The sequence below is a fragment of the Miscanthus floridulus genome, chromosome 5 (genome assembly GCF_019320115.1).
Source record: "Miscanthus floridulus cultivar M001 chromosome 5, ASM1932011v1, whole genome shotgun sequence".
NCBI lineage: Eukaryota > Viridiplantae > Streptophyta > Magnoliopsida > Poales > Poaceae > Miscanthus > Miscanthus floridulus.
The window spans coordinates 105571743-105590202 of record NC_089584.1 but is presented as its reverse complement, the minus strand read 5'-3'; the positions used below and the strand labels follow the sequence as shown (position 1 = coordinate 105590202).

Sequence of the window (18460 nt, the reverse complement as noted above, 5' to 3'; positions counted from 1 at the left end):
GTTCAGCTGCGCTCTAATTCACCTTATTTCGTCTACACATTTCTCACCAAAGACTTGTTTGGCTGCACTTCCATCTACACCATTTCGCATTTCATTGGAAGCCTCCTATCCTAACCAACATGGAATGATGTAGATTGGAGTGCAACCAAACAAGCCCTTAATGATTGCACAATTGTGGATCCTGCAAAACGTGCAATCTAAGCAGGCTGACAATTGTGGATCCTGCATTCCTGCTACAGTGAGGGCTTCTAGCATGCATTTCTAAGTTGTTTCCCTGAAATCATAAGTGAACGTGTCTACGAGTAATTCAAATGATCAAACAGTAGTACTCTGAACAGTCAAATAATTAAATTGAGCCCTACTCTGGCATTATCGTCAGGGTGGAATGCACATCATTAGATCGGCCGATCAGATACTAGCGAGGAAAGTAACATCTGTCCAAAGGGAACACCTTAACTAAATGCTCCATCTTTTCGATCATTTATTCATAAACCTCAAAAGTAAAACAAAATCCATTATTTCATTGGTGCCGAACTGCAGAAGCCGCTACTAGTACAAAAACAAATATTTCATACACCTAAGAGTGCATACAGGAGTTGGCAATCTGTGCTACGGTTACTCCTGTGGTTTCGGTGGCTGATAAAATTTCAGCGGCGCCGGAGCAGGATGAAACAGAAAAGAAGGAAAAAGCCGATGTGAAACTCAAGCAGTGAAATATAAGACTACGACTTGTGGAGGTCACAGTGTTCTCAACGCCTTGATCCAATCAACCTCAAGCCTAACATCACCAGGCCCAGTCTTGGCACCAGGAACACCGCCTTCTGCGTTTACAGAGAGACATCCCCACGATTCGAGCGGGGTTCATTTCCAACTTTGCCTCAATCACATTTCCTGCGATCAAGGGGGATCTGTATGGAAAGGGAACGTGTCCTTCATCATAAAAAAATCGCATTTTTTGAATTTTGAATGATAGCAAATGATAATTTACCTTCAAGACTTGCCATCTGTCCTGGGGTATGTACACAAAAGCCTGTCATGAGTTGTCTTCTTGTTGTCCAGGTGAATTCACCCAATTCTCCGTGTATATCTGTACTTAAAATTTCAGATTCTGCAGAACGATACTGACATCAAGTATTCAAAAGTAACTCTTGTGTGGGAAAACATACGGTAGATATGTAGCATCTTCCATCCCCTTTGATCTTCATTGCTATTGTATCATATGCATCAAAGTCAGTGAAACCATCAAACTGAAACAGCAGAAAAGAATTTTTTAATCAGCACTCCACAGATTAATTCTGCTGACATTCAGCTAGCATCTGCTTAAGCACCTATATTTCTTTAGAAGGTAGTCTTAAGTAAGCATCATTTACTCGGCCTGTTCGCTGGTTGGTTTCTGAGCTGGTTTGGGCTAGCTGGTGCTGGTTTGTTGTGAGAGGAAAACACTGTTGGCTGGCTGGTTTGGGCTGGCTGAAACCAACAAGCGATCCTAAGACACTTGATATGACTTCACTGACCTCCAGAGAACAAAACAGTTTGATCTAAAGCCCTATGATGTTCAACCCTCTCAAGCCTAGATACGGTACACTTAGTATTTGCAGTGGCATTTCAAAGAACTTCTATTTTGTTATATTTGGTTAGTACTCCCTCCATTCCAAATTGTATATCGTTCTGGCTTTTTGCTATGTATCTAGACATAATTTATATCTAGGTGCGTAGCAAAAGTCATGTACCTTGAAAAGCCAAAACGACTTACAATTTGGAATGGACGGTGTATTTGACAACCACTTTTCAAGAGTTGCCGCAGAAATATTTTACCATCATTGGTGACAACATTTGTGCATCTAATAAGGATAGCACAACATTGCTGAAATGGGATAAGCATTTACGGAAGTAACCAGGTTAGTACCCCAGTGTCGCCCTAAAACAGAAAAATGTACCTTCTTTGATCGCATCCCGCAGAATCCATAGCGCCTGATCCTCCATGTTGACTCTTCGGACATATCCAAAGAAAGATTACCAGAAAACACACCTTCAAGAATACAAATGTAAAAAAAAAAAGTTACCTTACAAACCAGTCTAAGAAAATCATAAGTAAAAAAAACTGCATGTTTCAATTCAATTACTAAAGAAAATACAGCAGCTGGTATCCACTGATAATTTGGACTCGCCTCAGAAATTTTCCGAGAAAACCACTAAAACATTTCAAGGTTAATGAGGTTTATTATGCTAAACGAAAGAAGCCATAAATACATCATTTGTTTTCTCTTGTACCAGAAAGTACTCAATTCAAAATAGACTTCAAATGATTGGCACAAGCTGGAAAAGTTAAGAACGTAGAACGATTATTACCAGTTAATGGAGTATCTCCAACTGAAGCGCCATCAGTTATTTCCAAGGATGCAGAAGACAAACCTGGATAACAACTTTGTCCAATTATATTCTCTCATAGATGTAAACAAGAAGCTAGGTATTTGCAGCAAAGCTGAAGAATGTCCTTCAAAAATATAAGAATGTACTACACATGTAAGGTATTAACTATATACAACAACAACAAACAAAGCCTTTAAGTCCCAAACAAGTTGGGGTATTAACTGTTGTAGGGAAATATATACTCTATCGAATTCACAAGTCCACTCATATTATTCTAAGGCACAATTGTACGAGTGCACAACAAACTAAAGTGTTAATGCTTTTCCTGTTCCTGCAGAAAAGGTTCACCCGTGTAATATATACCGTCGTTTCGTCAGCTATCTGATCCATTTGTTTTGAAACTAGCAGCAGATAATAAAGTAGTGCACCAGTTTACGCAGTATCAAGTATCCTGTGGTCATAAACACAAGGGGTGGTCAACTCCCATTTGGAACACTATCTGGAAAGCAAAGCTATAATAGTGTTATATATAAACCCTACATATAATTCATGTTGATGGCAAAAAAAAGGAGAAAATGCAGGTCGCAAAGTGAGAATCAATGAATCAATGGAGCATGTTCTTCTATATCTCCATGTATTATACTAGTTTGTAATATGTTTCCTTTAAAAGGATTTTGCATTAGGAAGACTGAGGGGTAGGATGATTCTAGAAGTAATATACTGGGGACTACCAGGACAAGGTTGAACTGCAATACATTTTTCCACTGTGAACCATCAGAAACTCAAAAGAGCATCTTATTAACATATTCTGAGAACAAAACCAAAGGAGCATTTTCAACACAAGGCAATCATCCCTAAGTATCTCCCAGCCAATCAGTCACAAAGCACAAGGACAAATTATACTATAGTATCAGATGTTCAGATCAGTATTTAGAGAAACTGCAGCAATTAGTAATTTTTATAAAAGTATATAATTCGAAAGTGAGGCAGTACCTCCATACTCTGAATCTGAGTACAAATGACACCTTTTCAGCTCATCTTTTGAGTTGAAATTGAAGATACATCTTTCACTTGGCGGAATTAGATCATCTGAACTCCATACAAGAGCTGACAATTAAGCATATAGAACAAATAATTAATAATGAAGGGCGGGCCTGGTGCAAGCGGTAGAGTCTTACCGCCTGTGACCGGAAGGTCCCGGGTTCGAGTTGCGGTCTCCTCGCATTGCACAGGCGAGGGTAAGGCTTGCTACTAACACCCTTCCCCAGACCCCGCACAGAGCGGGAGCTCTCTGCCCTTTTTTTAACAAATAATTAATAAAGACCAAGATAGTTAAGGAGGTTATGTATTTTCCAGAAGAGTTTATTCTGCACACTTAAAAGCAAAGTTTCCATAAGTTCCTTGTTTACATATTAGCAAAACATGCTATTACTACAGGGACACCATGAATTCCACACGCTACACATCTATTTCAGATCTGCAATGCATGAGTAGCAGCTAGCCAGCTACTAAGACGTCTCAAGGTTACTACTGGTGCATATGGAATGAAACTGGCATTATATTCTATTCATAATGATACTTCAACATGATTAATATCTAGCTGACAATCTGACATGCTTGCAAATTTCATATCATGTATAATACTCAACATACTACAAACTGTGACTAGGAAAATTCTTATTCTGCACCCTGGCAGCGCTGTACTCTTTGCCTTCCATTCCTACACAAGAAAGTCAAATCCTCAATGCTCGGGAGACAGGGAGAAATTCAAGACCTTGACTACACCTTATATGGTTATCATTGAACGGCTCAACAGCACCAAGATTATGCACGGCGCATCTATGGGCACCATTACAAGTGTTTCATCAAGGAAATGAGCCAAACTTTGATAGCAAGCACAGCAAAAAGGTTCTGACTTGTGGGAAGAAGCTACCTCTCTTTGTGGCGTTAAAGGAAGCCTGCCACAGAGCTCGCAGCCTCGACATGGAGCTAATGGAGGCCAACTCTGTATACATGACACGCGGTAAATGAGACATGAGTGGCAACAAATTGGGCATGTTGAAGAGAGAATAATTTCTCGTGACGCCGGAATCTAATTCTTAGAACAACACGGTCAAAGCAAACCAAGGCTTCCTTACCAGCAAAAAAGAATAAATCAATCGACGCGCGGATGGAACCCCACTTTCAGAAACCGTAGAGGAGAGACAGGGCTTTGGTAGATTCCAGGAAGAATTTGAGTAGGCGACTAACCAGCAAATATACTAGTATCGCCTCCGTTGCTTAAGGCCTATCTCTCCCCCCCCCAACGAGATCCCCTCTTTGCCCGCTGGCCCCTCCGCCTCGCCCGCTGGCCCCTCCGCCTCTGCCTCCAAGGTCGCCGCCGCCGGACAAGCTCTCGACCAGCTAGCTACCGACGAGCTCCTTCGACTGCGTCGATGACGAACTTCGGAGTCCGTAATCGAGAGAGAGGAGGAGGCGTCGGATTGAGTGAGGCCTTGTTCCGTTGGACCGGAAACGCCCGGAGTCGGGGCTGGCCCAACCCCCATGGATGAACCCGGCCTGCAAGTTATGAGCCTGTATGGCATATGGAACCAGGCCCGTGCTGGATAGGCTCTGTGGTGCCGTGCAAGATGTTTTGTTTGGTTGGCTATGATTGGTACCAAAACTTGCTATGCCCAACATTTGGTAAGAAAATGTTACCAAAACTTAGGCAAAAATGTTTATCATGAATTTGGCATGCCATTTGTAAGGTATTGACAAAATTTGGTTATCTGCATAAAATCTTACAATATAAAATAAAAATAGATAAACAAGTAACCTTATAATATTTACTTGTGTACACTCTAATAGTCTCTACTTTACTTATAATATCTTAATCTACTATAAAATACATTAATATCACTTAATATATAGTAATCACATGTTAATAATATCATTAAGAAAAAATGTGTTGCACTGTGCAAGCCACAACCACAAATGAAATTTGTATCTAACGAGCTAGGCTGTGGGGTGCTTTTTGCATCTGAAGAGCCAGGTCCAAACTTCCTTGTAGGTAACCAAACGCGATGAGGTTGCATATCCACTCTCCAAAGTTTGATTCTGGTATATGCAGACAAGCAATCATGCTATAAAGGATATCGTAGCACAAAGGAAGACTTGTTCGTTTAAGCCCTGCGTGGATTTTAGGGTTTCCATAAGTCAGGTGATTGAAAACCAGTGACTTATAAGTCATGTCTGTTTGGTTGTAGATGACTTATAAGCTCATGCCTATTAAGTGAAAGGTGTGGGCCCCACGTGGAAAAGGGTGGCTTATAAGTTTTAAGCAGGGGTGAACCAGCTTATTTCTTATAAGCAGGGGTGACTTATAAGTTGGTGGTGTTTGACAAAATCAGTCACTTATTTCACTTTTTAACTTATAAGTAGATGACTTATTTGGAACCAAACAGGCCTTATCCTTGCCCAACCTAGTTTTTCCTTGTCACCCCGGCCCAACCCCTACGTCCGACCTCATGGAACCATCGCTGGGCGATGAGGCACAAGACACCGCTCCGAAAACGTGAGACCAATCAGGCGGCGCCTTCGAGCATTGTTTCCCTTCCTGAAGATGTTGTCATGACACTCCATAACAGTGTTCGGCTTATTTTTCCAGCTAGAACAGTGTTTTTTTCTCACAACATTCCAGCATAAACAGTATTTTCTAGCATGAACAGTAAATAATCCAGCTCAGTCGAACACTCACATCCTTTCCACTAATCTGCGGGTGAAAACCTTGTCTCAAATTTTGGAGACGGGCAACATAGCGATTCTCGTCGTTTTCACCCTTGGGGTGGCGCCTCCGAGGTTCATCTACATACAACGTCAAACGGTGTGTTTATGCATCCCCAACCTCTCGGACGAGCTTCAAATTTGTGCAAGATATATTGCATTATGTCTTTACTCGAGAAGGCAATCATTTACGGGAGCCATGATGTTGGAATTCTGCACCAAGTTTGGTTGGTGAAGTCGGATTAGGACAAGGGATTGAGTCTTATTCATTTATTTTTGTGTCTTAAGTTTGTATTATTGTATGGTGGAGTGTGGCCTAAATACCATGATTCTATTCTAAATACCTATACTCATTTATTTGTGAACGTTTGAGGTGGGAATGTTATATTCCCTTATCTAAGAAAAATCACGAGCAGTTCTAGTGTCACACAGACTTTTACTAGAACTAGTGGACAGGCACGTGCGGCACGCACGTGTCCATGAAAAATTTCATCTATAACGGAGGAACTAGTGAAAATTTCAAGAAATAATAATGCACACTCGAGAGATTCATATAATAGATAACAAGAATTCAGATAGTAATAAAAATGTGTTTTTGCTGTAGGAGTTGGCTGCTCAATTTCAGGAAACAAGATGTATCGTTTATCCTGCTACCTGTCTTTCCATGTCCTTCCTCTGCAGAAGAAAGTGGCCTCTACTTGCATCGGCCTAATAAACCATGAAAAATAGCACATTTATCGTGGTTGCAAACCAACTCTAGTTACAAATGTAACGCAAGCAAATATGCAGTTTGGCATGTACTATCTCCAACTGGTAGATTCAGCACATAATAAACTAACATCATTATGCTATAAACTCCACCAGGAAGATAGACAGATGGTGACCGTTGCTTAGCATGAGAAATTACACTTAGGGTCTATTTGTTTAGGCTTTTGATTTACAGAGCTGGCTTATGTGAGCTGTTTTTGTGCATTGGCTTTTGAATAAAATAAAACGGGGATCTATTTTATTTGTTCTTTTTTCTTGAACATGCAGGAGAGCTTCATATTTTTTCTTCTTAATATAATGACACATAGCTCTCCTGCGTGTTCGAGAAAAAACAAGAATAAATAAAATAGATACCCCTCAGAACAGATCCCATAGAAGCCAGCAAAAGTGTCATCAGACTTGCTTTTCATGACCTCTAATACAAATGTAGTGTTTGCTTCATGAAATCCAATTTCAAAATCGTTGTTTGTTCCACTTTCTAGCTTTTGACCAGAAGACAAAAACATAAGCTGAAACCAACAGTAATCTGAGTAAATATTCTCGCCTGGCAGTATCATGATGGACTGCCCATGACGGCATGATAAGTTCAGTGCACTGGAAATCCATAAAAGGAACTGTTCCTGATACATGAGATCAAAGATTTGGATTAACGCATTGCTATCCTTTCTTAGAAGAACATGTTTGGCTAAGAGATACTGAATTAAATAAAATATAAAGCCAAAAGGCTCACCTCCAGATATATATTCTGCTTTTGCTCGAAAGGATATGCCTCAAGAAACTCAGCTTCATTCTTCCATGGTGGCACGCATGTGCTTATAGTTATGTTTAGAGAATTTATATACAAATGAATAAGAAATTAATTAATTAATATTATCTGAGATGGTAGCTTGTAATAGATATATTCCAGTAGTATGATAAGGAAATTAAGAACTTTTTTTAATACATACGCACATGAGTTCTGTATATATTGATTGCAATAGAAAATGACATATGAACCAACCATGATCATTAAGCATTTATTTCAGCCATATATATCTTCTATAAAAAAAAAACTCGAAAAAAAAAGTGGAGTTGATATTATCATTTTTAGCCCTTCTTCACTCTTCCTCATTACCTGCATATGCATATATTACAAAGATCAATGGTTCTAATATTCGAAGGAGCATAACTACATTTGAATTCATTAACAAGGAAAGGAAGAAATCAAATATGTGGCTATGTGCATTAAAGACTCAAACCTGCATGGTATTAAAGTCCCTAGTGCTCGAGCACCACAAGAAACTGACTGAAGAAATGTGATACTGCAAGATTCAGTCTACTACTGAACATTAAAAGAATGTAAATTCCAAGACAAATCTCATTTATAGCAACAAAAAGTTCAGAGCACACCTCAACTTCCCTTCCATTGCTCTTGCTTTTCCTCTATCTTCTTGCTAGTGGACAATGAAGTTGCCCTAGTACTATAACGAGAGTGAAAGGATGAAACATATATGATCACACCATGCAGTTCATATGTCACATAGAAAAAGTTTGAATTAATGCTACTGAAACTATAAGAAACACATATAAATTAGCATTGCCTTTAGATGACTACATGTAGTTTAACAACGTCGCTGAGAGCCGAGGGGCATATCCAATATTTGTGGTAAAGTCATCATCCTTGAAATTAGACTAAAATGAGTGCAAGCAGAAGCCTTAAATTTATCGGTAGAAGGAAACTTGGAGGAGAAAGAAAAATGAACCTGAATTTCAAATGCCCAACTTTTACATGGCTCAGAAGCTGTTAGAGATGTACTGTGGTGTGCTGCAGTCAAATGACACATACATTAATTTCTTACGGTAAATAGGATCAGTAACTCAAAGAAAATTTGTTTTGATGCTTGACCTATTTTTAGCAATACCATAGTACGTGGAGAATCACATTGAATAAGAGCATTAACTGGAATGCCTGTCACCTCCGCTTTAGAAACTGTCGGATTTTTGCAATCAAAGAGTTTGTTCTTCTGGCAGTAATATCCAACTTGGGAGCCTGATCCTATACCAACAATACAAAGCAAATAGGAAAACGAAGGATGCCATAGTATGCTTTTGGCCTCTATGTTTTTTGTGAAACAATAGATTTGGAAAGAGTGGGAAATCACGGTTCGTTGAACCAATCGAATCAGCATCACAACGTAGACTGCAATGACCAAAAACAAATCGTGGGAAAATAATTGGGGGCGGATCATCGCTGGAAGCACAGGCGGCCTAGGACTCACCTGCGCATTAGGATCCGGCGAGTAGAGGGATGCTCCCAAAGGGCTGGCCGCAGCGGGAGCCAGAAGTGCCCCAAGGGCCGACGGCGCAGGGATGAGAGGTGGCCACCACCCAATCGTTCATCCGTCGGACGCGGCCACGAACAACAAAGATCAATTCAAATCAGAGTTGCAGCATAGATCGATTCGGCAATCAAGAGCAAGAGTGAAAGAGGGGATTAAGATCGAACACATTCCCATTCCCGTGAATGGCTAGGCGCTCCCCGCCAACGAGCCGAACCGGATGAAAACCGCGTGAGCGCGCAGGCGCAGCCGCGTGAGTGCGGCGTCGCCCATCCTTCGCTTTTGCCTGGTCAAGAAACCGGCGCCTAACGCAAATTTGGTGCTGCGCCAGCCTAACCTAACGCAAATTTGGTGCTGCGCGAGCCTAACGCAAGGAGGCGGCAATGTCGGACTCAGACTCACCTCCGTCGCGTCGCCGTAGAGCCAGCGCCCCAGCCCCGCCCGCCAGTCCAGGCACCCTGAAGCATGATGAGAGCGAGAGTGGCAAAGGGTTCCATGGACCGTCAAACGGCACGCACGTTGTGCAAGTACAGCAGTTACTGTGTGAATGGAAGCGAGAGGCGACCACTTGGTTACCGGTCGTGGAAGGGCAGAGGGAGGCGCCGGCCTCGATGGCGAGGAGCGCGGCGCGGAAGAGGAGCAGACCGGCGAGGAGCCCCGTGACGGCAGCCGAGCGGCACCCGCGCCGCGCCGCTTGCTGCTGCTGGGGCTGTGGCTGCGCCGCCTTGGGCTTCGTCGCGTCGTCGGCGCCCGCGGTCGCCGTCGCCGTCGCCGTGATGTACACCCTCATTGCCGGCGTTGAGACGGCTCGCTCTACGCGAGGCTGCCTTCGGCGGACTGGCTGTCGTCGCCGCCGCTCATCAACTTACTGAACAGAGCTATGGACTGAACCCGAGCTCCCGCTCAAGGCTCAAGTAACGACGCGCTGGCACAGCGCAGGCCAGGATGGAGGCTCGCAGTCTCAGCAAGCTAAACTGCCGCCGCAGCCGCTCCCACCGAACGCCGCCATGGTGCAGACCCCGCGCGTCCGCACCCGCTTCGGTTGAGGAACAGTGGCGCCGCAAAGGGAGTAGAGCGAGCGGAGGGAGGCGAGCGTGCAACTGAGTCGGGGAGCGGACGCGGGGAAGAAGGGGTGCGGATGCGGCGGGAGCGGGGCCGGGCGCTTTGGCGGTTTCTTTGCGCGCGATAATCTCGGACGGGTATGCGGGTGGGTAACAACTAACCAGACTCTTCGGTGAAGAAAGTTAGGAGCGGAGGGGAGATCGACAACGGAAAAAAAAAGTGTTTTGTCACATCGTCGTTGTCGTTCTTGGGTCCGCTTGTCAGATCTATATCCAGCGAGCGTTAGATGTAAAATCAAAACACACATGACCCGTTCGTTTCGTCGTAAACGATCGTGGATTATTTACTGCTAGCTGATTTAGTGTGAGAGAAAAATATTGTTCTAATTTATAATCCACGATCGTATATGAGCAAATGAATAGGCTGCTAACGGAGGAGATCTTAACGGTATAGAGTTTTTAGGTAACAGGTATTTTCCAATTTTTTTTTGCTCTTTATAGCCGATAGAATATGAATATGTCGATTGTGTGTAGAGCCTGAAGGCCAGGAGAGACTGCAGGCAGCACCTACTTCCCTCCCCTAGACCCCCAGCTCTGCCCCGCGGTAAATCCGTGATCCTGAAGACCTGAACCAAATTACTGTACTTGTCCTCCAACTCGATGCTCTGCTGTTCTCCCGTTTACTGCCATTCAACCACACCACATCCTTGTAAGAAACTGTCTGATGCGTTCAAGTGGGCGAGCCACAGCTGCCGCAGCTCCGGGAACGCGACCTCCAGCCATGGCTTCCGTGGCCCACTGAAGTGCAGGACGGCGGAGAACCGCACAAGGTCGGGGTGCGGCACGCTCCAACCGAGGCCCGGCAGGTTCCACAGCGGCTCGATCGCCTGAACGCGCCCGTCGAACGCGATCAGGGCCGGCGGCAGCGAGGCCATCTGCCACAGCCTGAAGCCCGACTCCCGGTTCTGCACATGACGCAACGAGGTGTCAGAGCCGCTGGCAGCGAGGCCATCATCTGCCACGAACTGCTTGCTCCTGGCACGATAAATGGTCAGAGTTCAGGACAAGGAGCTTGCCTTTTGTAGCCAGAACTGGTATGTCTCGGTAACGTTTGTTCGTCGCCACGCGTCGAGGTCGACGATGTTGACGCCCCACGACCACGCGCATTGCGAGCTATGTAGGCCGGACACGTCGGGGTCCGAGAAATTCAGGTGGTCGCCAAAGGTCTTGTCGACGCAGACGCCGCTGCCTTCGTGAGCGCCGACGGCGCCGATGATGTTCCCGTCAAGGTCCTGCTCCCACAGCCCGGCCAAGTCCTTGCGTACCACGACGTCGTCGTCCAGAAGCATCACCCTACCAAGCTCAGGGAAGAACTGCTCGAGCAAACAAGCCAGAGGCCAATGTTAGCACAGAGGGACATGCACATCTTCATTCATCAAAGGGTGACCATGCATGCATCCGTCCATTTTACCTCCGGGAGATGGATCTTGAGATAGTTGAGGAGCGAGAACGTGCTCGGTCTGGATGCTTCGAGCTGTCTGTGCTCCCTCTCCGCCGATCCATCACACTGGTGATACTCCAGCGAGCTCCTCTGGACCTCCTCGACCGTCCTCATGACGGAGGCGACGACGCCGGCGTCGCGCCAGTCAAACTGGTGGAGGCCCCTGACCTCGACGACCGCGGGCGACACCGGGTGCAGCGCGAACCACGAGTGCATGGGCACGTAGCTCTTCTTGTCCGTGACCACGTGGAACACCAGCCTGGCAGGGTCGGCGGCGCTCCGCGCGGCGGAGGCCACCGCGACGGCGGCCGCGAGCACGTTGTCGGTCACGAGCGCGACGTGGAGGCACGACGCGTCGGTCAGGCGCGGGGCGTGCTCCGGCGGCGGCACCGGGGAGCGCGCCGCGGAGTTCACCGCGAACTCCTCGGCGAGCCGAAGGGCGAGGCAGTGCATGCTCTTGGGGATGCCCAGCGACGCCAGGTGCCGGTTGAACACAGCCCGGATCCTTGATGACTTTACCTTCCGATCCATCTTCAGCAGCTGGGGAAAAGTATTTGTTTCCAAGAGTTAAACCAATAATAAAGTTTTTAAATAGACACATAATCTTTGTAATGCAAGAATTCTAGGAAACTACACGAGAAAAGGGTTTCCTTGGTAATTCTTACTATCTCCGTTCTAACTTACGGGTCGTTTTGGCTTTTCTAGTTTTACTATGTATCTAACAAAACCAAAATGATTTATAATTTGGCAGAGAGTGGTATAAAGAAAGCAGTCGTGTCCTGCTAATTTGTTAAAGAAGGTAATCAGGCACTGATCCTACGACTACGACAAACCCCAGCGTGCAAGAAGACCATACGGTCACAGGCTGGCATGTCTGAACAATTGCCGGTTTGTATGTTTGACAATTCGATAATCATGATCAAGGTAAACAATGTACACCGCCAACACCGGTACACCATACGTTTCAGTCAAGTCTAGACTAGAGAATGCGCAAAAAGGCAGAGACCATGCATAATGCGGCCTTTCGCCATGGAAAGCTGAAAGCACTTACTTGAGCTAAAGGTTGTAGTAACATGCAAGCATGATGCCAGGTTATCAAAGCTGAGTGAAGATTAGTAAAGGCCATAACGGAGAATATACCGCGTACCATGGCCATCATCTTGATCGCCACGGCTTCCATGTCAATCCGGTCGTAGGACGCCAGCATGGTGGCCATCTCCGCCATGAGCGCGTCCAGGGAGTCCGGCGCCGCTCCCACCACCACAGGGTCCAGCAGGGTGGCTTCACTGTGACGCCTCCATTCCTTCATAAATTCCTGGCCATTCCACAGGTACAGACGTACAGTGGTACACGTGAGTATCCCATCCGTGTACCACGCAGTACACGGGAAGTACAGATATACCATCAAAGGAATTTCTTTGGATGAAGAAAAAAAATAGATAAGCCAAGTAGTATTAAGTACTAGTACTAGCAGCTTATGGACATGGAAACAAACGTTATTCGGCACGATCTAGACTGGCAGAAAGAAAAATCACAAGGGGATGCATGGTTGCATGGATGGCTCACGGACCACAAAAACACGACCGCTTGCAGGATCCACGTTCCACGTAGCTCCAAACGCAAGGCCCCATCATCCGAGCTGGATCGCACAGCGCGTCCTAGAGAGAAGGGGAATCCTAGCGAGTAGCGAGCAAGTCACAGGGCTCAGGGCTGCCTGCCTTGGGTTTCCGTAGCGGTTGGCAACACACACAATGACACGACGCCCGATCCAAGCCACCAACTCGTAGGGTCCGCGCAGCGATGCGGCAGTGCAGGTGCAGGTCACACGAATCTATCTACTTGTAGTAGTCCTGATCCAATCCGCAAAGAATAGCGCCCGGACCTCGTCAAATTAGGCAGTTTTTTGTGCATAACTTGACTAAGAAGTACTAGGACTAGTTCTTGACTATTTCTATACATGCCTAATTAGCTTTCCAAACGGAAAGAACAGTGCGCGTTTAGCTTCTTGTGAGGCCTGCTTTTGCATTGTATTGTACAGTCTACTATATACGGCTGAATCCAGTTAGACTTTGGGTTGCAAATGGATTGGTTACCGTGAGCGCGCAGGCGCAGGCGCAGCCGCGTGCGTGCGGCGTCGCCCATCCTCTGCTTTTGCCCCCCCCCCCCCCCCCCCCCCCCCCCCCCCCCCCCCCTCCCGCCGCGGCGCAGCGCAGGACGTAAAAAATTGGTCAAGAAACCGGCGCCTAACGCAAATTTGGTGCTGCGCCAGCCTAACACAAGGAGGCGGCCATGTCGGACTCAGACTCACCTCCGTCGCGTCGCCGCCGTCGCCGTAGAGCCAGCGCCCCAGCCCCGCCCGCCAGTCCAGGCACCCTGAAGCATGATGAGAGCGAGAGTGACAAAGAGTTCCATGGACCGTCAAACGGCACGCACGTTGTGCAAGTACAGCAGCTACTGTGTGAATGGAAGCGAGAGGCGACCACTTGGTTACCGGTCGTAGAAGGGCAGAGGGAGGCGCCGGCCTCGATGGCGAGGAGCGCGGCGTGGAAGAGGAGCAGACCGGCGAGGAGCCCCGTGACGGCAGCCGAGCGGCACCCGCGCCGCGCCGCTTGCTGCTGCTGGGGCTGTGGCTGCGCCGCCTTGGGCTTCGTCGCGTCGTCGGCGCCCGCGGTCGCCGTCGCCGTCGCCGTGATGTACACCCTCATTGCCGGCGTTGAGACGGCTCGCTCTACGCGAGGCTGCCTTCGGCGGACTGACTGTCGTCGCCGCCGCTCATCAACTTACTGAGCAGAGCTATGGACTGAACCCGAGCTCCCGCTCAAGGTTCAAGTAACGACGCGCTGGCACAGCGCAGGCCAGGATGGAGGCTCGCAGTCGCAGCAAGCTAAACTGCCGCGGCGCGCGGGTGCGGAGGTGGGAGCGCGGGGCAGGGGAGAAGGAAAACAGGGCGGCGGTGCGGGTTCGCGCGCGGGGTGGGGAGTCATAAGGAAGGAAAGGACCAGCCGCGAGTTATAGTGAGTGCAAGTTGGGAGTGGGCACTGGGTGATCGAGGTGGCGAAACAAGAGAGAGTGGCGAGGCGAAGGGGAAGGCCGCCGGCCCGCTGTTGCTGTTTGCGAATCTGGAATTCTGCTGAGCAGGGGCCCGGGGCGAATGGGCGATGGGTTTTGCCGGATTTGACCCCACGGAAAGCGACCTCGACTGCGCGAGAGCTGGGAGCTGAGCAGATCACCGACAGAAACCCGAGGGTGATATGCCCGGCGCGGCGGGCGGCGGGCGGCGGCCCTACCCCAAGTTGACGACGACGCTGCCTCGTGGGACAGACGCATGGCCATCGCCGTCCCGTCCGTTCCCATGGCTTATCCGGTGGTGCAGTGCCGCGTCTCGCTCTCCCGCGAGATGAGATCGATAGGTATAGCTCTCGCATTAGCTTACCTGTCTGGCTGAACGTACGAAATCGCCATGTGACATTGCGACGACGGTGTCTGGACTGCTCCGGTTCGCTTGTTTGAACGCTACGCATTGCCAGCGTGGAGGTGGTGGCCACTGGCCAATCGGAGTTAATGATGCCGGCACACAGAGAGTGACTGAATGAGCAGAGTTATTAGTCATTAGTTATTACTACATGCAGATTGCATAGGCAGAGACCGGACAGGCACTTGGGCTGGTACCAGCAGATATGGCATGGATTTACGACTTCTCGCCATTCACACCATGACCGGGCATTGAAACAACGAACCATATGGATGCTGCTGCCGATACTGGCTCCTGACTGTCTCCCTGGTTCACCGCTTGACAAAGGGTAAACACTAGTATTACAAATCGGTGAAAAACTGAAAATGGTGCGATACATGACGCACGTACTAGAGCAGGACGAACGACTGACCCTGCCGCAACAACTTGTTTCTGCCCCGGGCCCGGCCAGTAGAAGTATTCCGTAGACTGTAGTGGTAGTAAACGCATTTCAGTGCTGCCGTAGTACGTGCGAGATCTATCGGTACCGGCTGCGGGCTGCCGGTCCTTGTCCTTGGACCTATCTGACTGTCGCGTGCCCGTTGGTGGCCACGGTTGGTCCCTGCGGTGCTTTTGAAGTTTATTAGATGCATCATCAGCCCCCGTTCGGCAGTCTGCTTCGCTTATCAGTTAGTCAACAGTATTTTCCTCTCACACCAAACTAGCCAGCAGTACTTCAGCCATGACCTTATAAGTCAATCCAGCCGAAACGAACAAGCTGCGTATCTCCTCGCCTCAATTTTACTGCTACTCTTGGTTCTCACTCCAACCTGAATTCAGTTGGGACGTGCGATAGCCATTGGTTTCTGAATTTGAATTGAATTATAAAAGGATTTTGGGGCTCTTGCGTTTGTACCCTTGTTTTGTATCGAAATTGTGATTTTGCCCCTATTTTTTTTTTTGACTTTGTGAATTTACCCCTACTGTGCCATTCACGAAGCACCAGTTTGCCCCTGCTCCGTCATCCACCCCTAACGTTGTTAAACTTTGTACAAAAAGACATGAATGCCCATGCGATTTTGCCCCTTGTTTTTTTATGCCTAATTGCGATTTTGCCCGTCTGGCCGAGGCTCGGTTGCGCGCGGCGCAGGGTCGACCGTCCGGCCATGACGTGGCCACCGGAGATGTGGTGCTGGGGCCTAGCCGCTGGGGCGCAGGGTCAAGCTGTGGCCGCTGGGGGTACGGGGACGGGGCGCGCGGGGAGCGGGGCCGGCCCGCCTGTGCGCCGTGCCGAGAACGCGAACGCTGCCGAGGGAGGCGCGTGGATAGCGCACGGGCAGCTCTCGATCTCGTGCGGCTTCTCCAGATCCCGCCGGCTCTCCGAGAAGAAGCGTTCCAGGCCGAACGCCTCCGCCTCCGGGAACCCCTGGAACGACGACTCGTACACGGACGGGAACACGATGGCGACCTTGGGCACCGTGTACCACTCCGTCAGCTGGAACGGCTCCCCCGCGATGTGCGGCACCAGCGTGGCGGGGGGACGGTGACGGATCACCTCCCGCGCCACCGCCTGCGTGTACTGCATCCCCTGGATCGTCTTCGCCGTCATCGGCTCGCCGGAGTCAGGGGACCAGGCGGCCGACACCTCGGCACGCACGCGGGCCAGCACCTCCGGGTGGGAGTCGAGCGCCGACACCGCCCAGCAGAGGGACGAGGTGGACGCGTCCTGCGCTGCGAACAGGAAATCGAACAAGAACCCGCCGATCTCCTCGTCGTCGGTGTGCGCGGGAGGAGGGTGCCCCGCCGCCGCCGCCTCGTCGATCTCGCGCAGCGTGTCCTGCATCCAGAAGTCCACCAGGCACTCGGGCTCGCCGCCGGCGCGCATCCGCGCCTTGCTCTGTCGCGCACACTCGTCCAACGTGCGCACCAGCCGCGCCACGCCTTGCCTCGCGCGCCGGAACGCGAAGCCGGGGAGGTCCACGGGCAGCGCCATCAGCCCAACGTTGAAGAGGTTGTAGTCCCCCTCGAACCACCACTGGGCCTCCCCGGTCAGGTACGGCCCCGCGAACACTGTCTGCGAGGTCTCCAGGTTCATGTCCCGGCAGGGCACGCGGATGGGGAACGCCCTGCTCCCCTCGCCCTCGCTCCGGTCGAGCCACCGGCGGAGGTGTGCCAGGATGACGCGTTGCTGGAGCGCGGCGTAGGTGGAGAGCGCGCGCGGGGTGAAGTTGGGCGCGATCCGCCGCCGCAGGTCCTTGTGGTCCTCGCCGAACATGTGGATGAGGTTGTGGTCGCCGAAGAGCTTCTTCCCGAAGGGGTGGCCGATGAGGTGGAACGCGTCGGGGCGGACGTTGGCGAACACGCGGTGGGACAGCTCCGTGTCGCGGATGAACACCACGAACCGCCCCACCAGGAAGTCGGCGGCGAGGCCCACGCCGGACCGCTTCGCGTGCGCCGCCTGCGCGTCCCAGAACGCCGTCGTGCCAGATCCGCGCCGAGAAGGGCTCGCCTGCCTGCGTCGGGAGGGGCTTCGCCAGATCCACGCTGGGGAGGCCTCACCTGTCTGCGTCGGGGAAGAGAAACGAAGAGAACGAGCGGATAAAAATGAAGAGCAAGGGGCATTTCAGTCATTTTGCATCTGATTTTAAGTGTTTTATTTTTTTTAATTGTTTAATCAACCTCTAAATAACGGACATCCAAACCAGGGGTAAACAGCTTCTTCGTTTCAAAATAACAGGGGTAAAATTATAAAGTTGAAAAAATAAGGGTAAAATCACAATTGAGCTTCCGAACAAAGGCAAAAACACCGTTTTTTCCAAGGATTTTCATTAAGACGATAACAGAGTTACAAGGATGGGAAGCTCGCAAGTGCAGTTGGCCTTACGTTCCGAGCTGTAACGTTCACTTCAGCCTGGATACCTTTTGGGACCCATACCGTGCAATACCCAGGTCGCGGCAATCTGTAGTGGCGTGGCGCATGCTTTTACCGATCCCCACCGAGGCACCTGACTGATCTCACTAAGATAACGGTGACGTCGTGACGACCTGGGGACGTCATCGGCGCTGAGGGGCAATCGCGTATGGACAAACAAACAGACGGGAGGGCAATGGTGTCTGTCTAATAAACTGGGTTCATTGCTTGAACGGTGTCAGTAAAAACTTTTCTGAGCAGAGTTTGTACTCCAATCCTGCCTAACAGTGATCTCGAGTGAGTAGCTCCATCTAA

The 18460-nt window shown here is 49.0% G+C and overlaps 3 protein-coding genes and 1 pseudogene across 14 annotated transcripts; all 4 read right to left on the bottom strand.

Annotated features, from left to right (window-relative positions):
- Positions 1-457: 457 nt before the first annotated feature.
- On the bottom strand, positions 458-4960 carry LOC136450405 (probable complex I intermediate-associated protein 30; annotated as a pseudogene).
- A 2062-nt stretch (positions 4961-7022) lies between these two features.
- On the bottom strand, positions 7023-10385 carry LOC136450403 (uncharacterized). Of its 12 annotated transcripts, none has more exons than XR_010758340.1 (6): positions 9798-10385; positions 8805-9679; positions 8293-8707; positions 8142-8204; positions 7634-8017; positions 7023-7523 (listed from the first exon to the last, which is right to left on the bottom strand). XR_010758340.1 is itself a non-coding variant. In XM_066450826.1 (6 exons), exons 1-3 carry the CDS (start codon positions 10009-10011, stop codon positions 9169-9171), a joined length of 306 nt encoding a protein of 101 aa, XP_066306923.1. In that variant the 5' UTR covers positions 10012-10385; the 3' UTR covers positions 7023-7523; positions 7634-8707; positions 8805-9082; positions 9162-9168. The 12 variants fall into 12 exon arrangements, 8 of the variants coding, with proteins under 8 accessions (XP_066306923.1, XP_066306924.1, XP_066306918.1 ...); XM_066450826.1 differs by having other exon boundaries at positions 7634-8707; positions 8805-9082; positions 9162-9204; positions 9624-9679; XM_066450827.1 differs by having other exon boundaries at positions 7634-8707; positions 8805-8938; positions 9162-9204; positions 9624-9679.
- A 402-nt stretch (positions 10386-10787) lies between these two features.
- LOC136450402 (probable galacturonosyltransferase 15) lies at positions 10788-14802 on the bottom strand. The gene is made up of 6 exons (XM_066450819.1): positions 14275-14802; positions 14092-14156; positions 12931-13098; positions 11754-12323; positions 11359-11655; positions 10788-11247 (listed from the first exon to the last, which is right to left on the bottom strand). Exons 1-6 carry the CDS (start codon positions 14486-14488, stop codon positions 10963-10965), a joined length of 1599 nt encoding a protein of 532 aa, XP_066306916.1. The 5' UTR covers positions 14489-14802; the 3' UTR covers positions 10788-10962.
- Positions 14803-16453: 1651 nt separating this feature from the next.
- LOC136455075 (cytochrome P450 710A11-like) lies at positions 16454-18213 on the bottom strand. The gene is made up of 2 exons (XM_066455247.1): positions 18154-18213; positions 16454-17797 (listed from the first exon to the last, which is right to left on the bottom strand). The coding sequence occupies exons 1-2, from the start codon at positions 18211-18213 to the stop codon at positions 16454-16456; spliced, it is 1404 nt and encodes a 467-aa protein (XP_066311344.1).
- Positions 18214-18460: the final 247 nt, after the last annotated feature.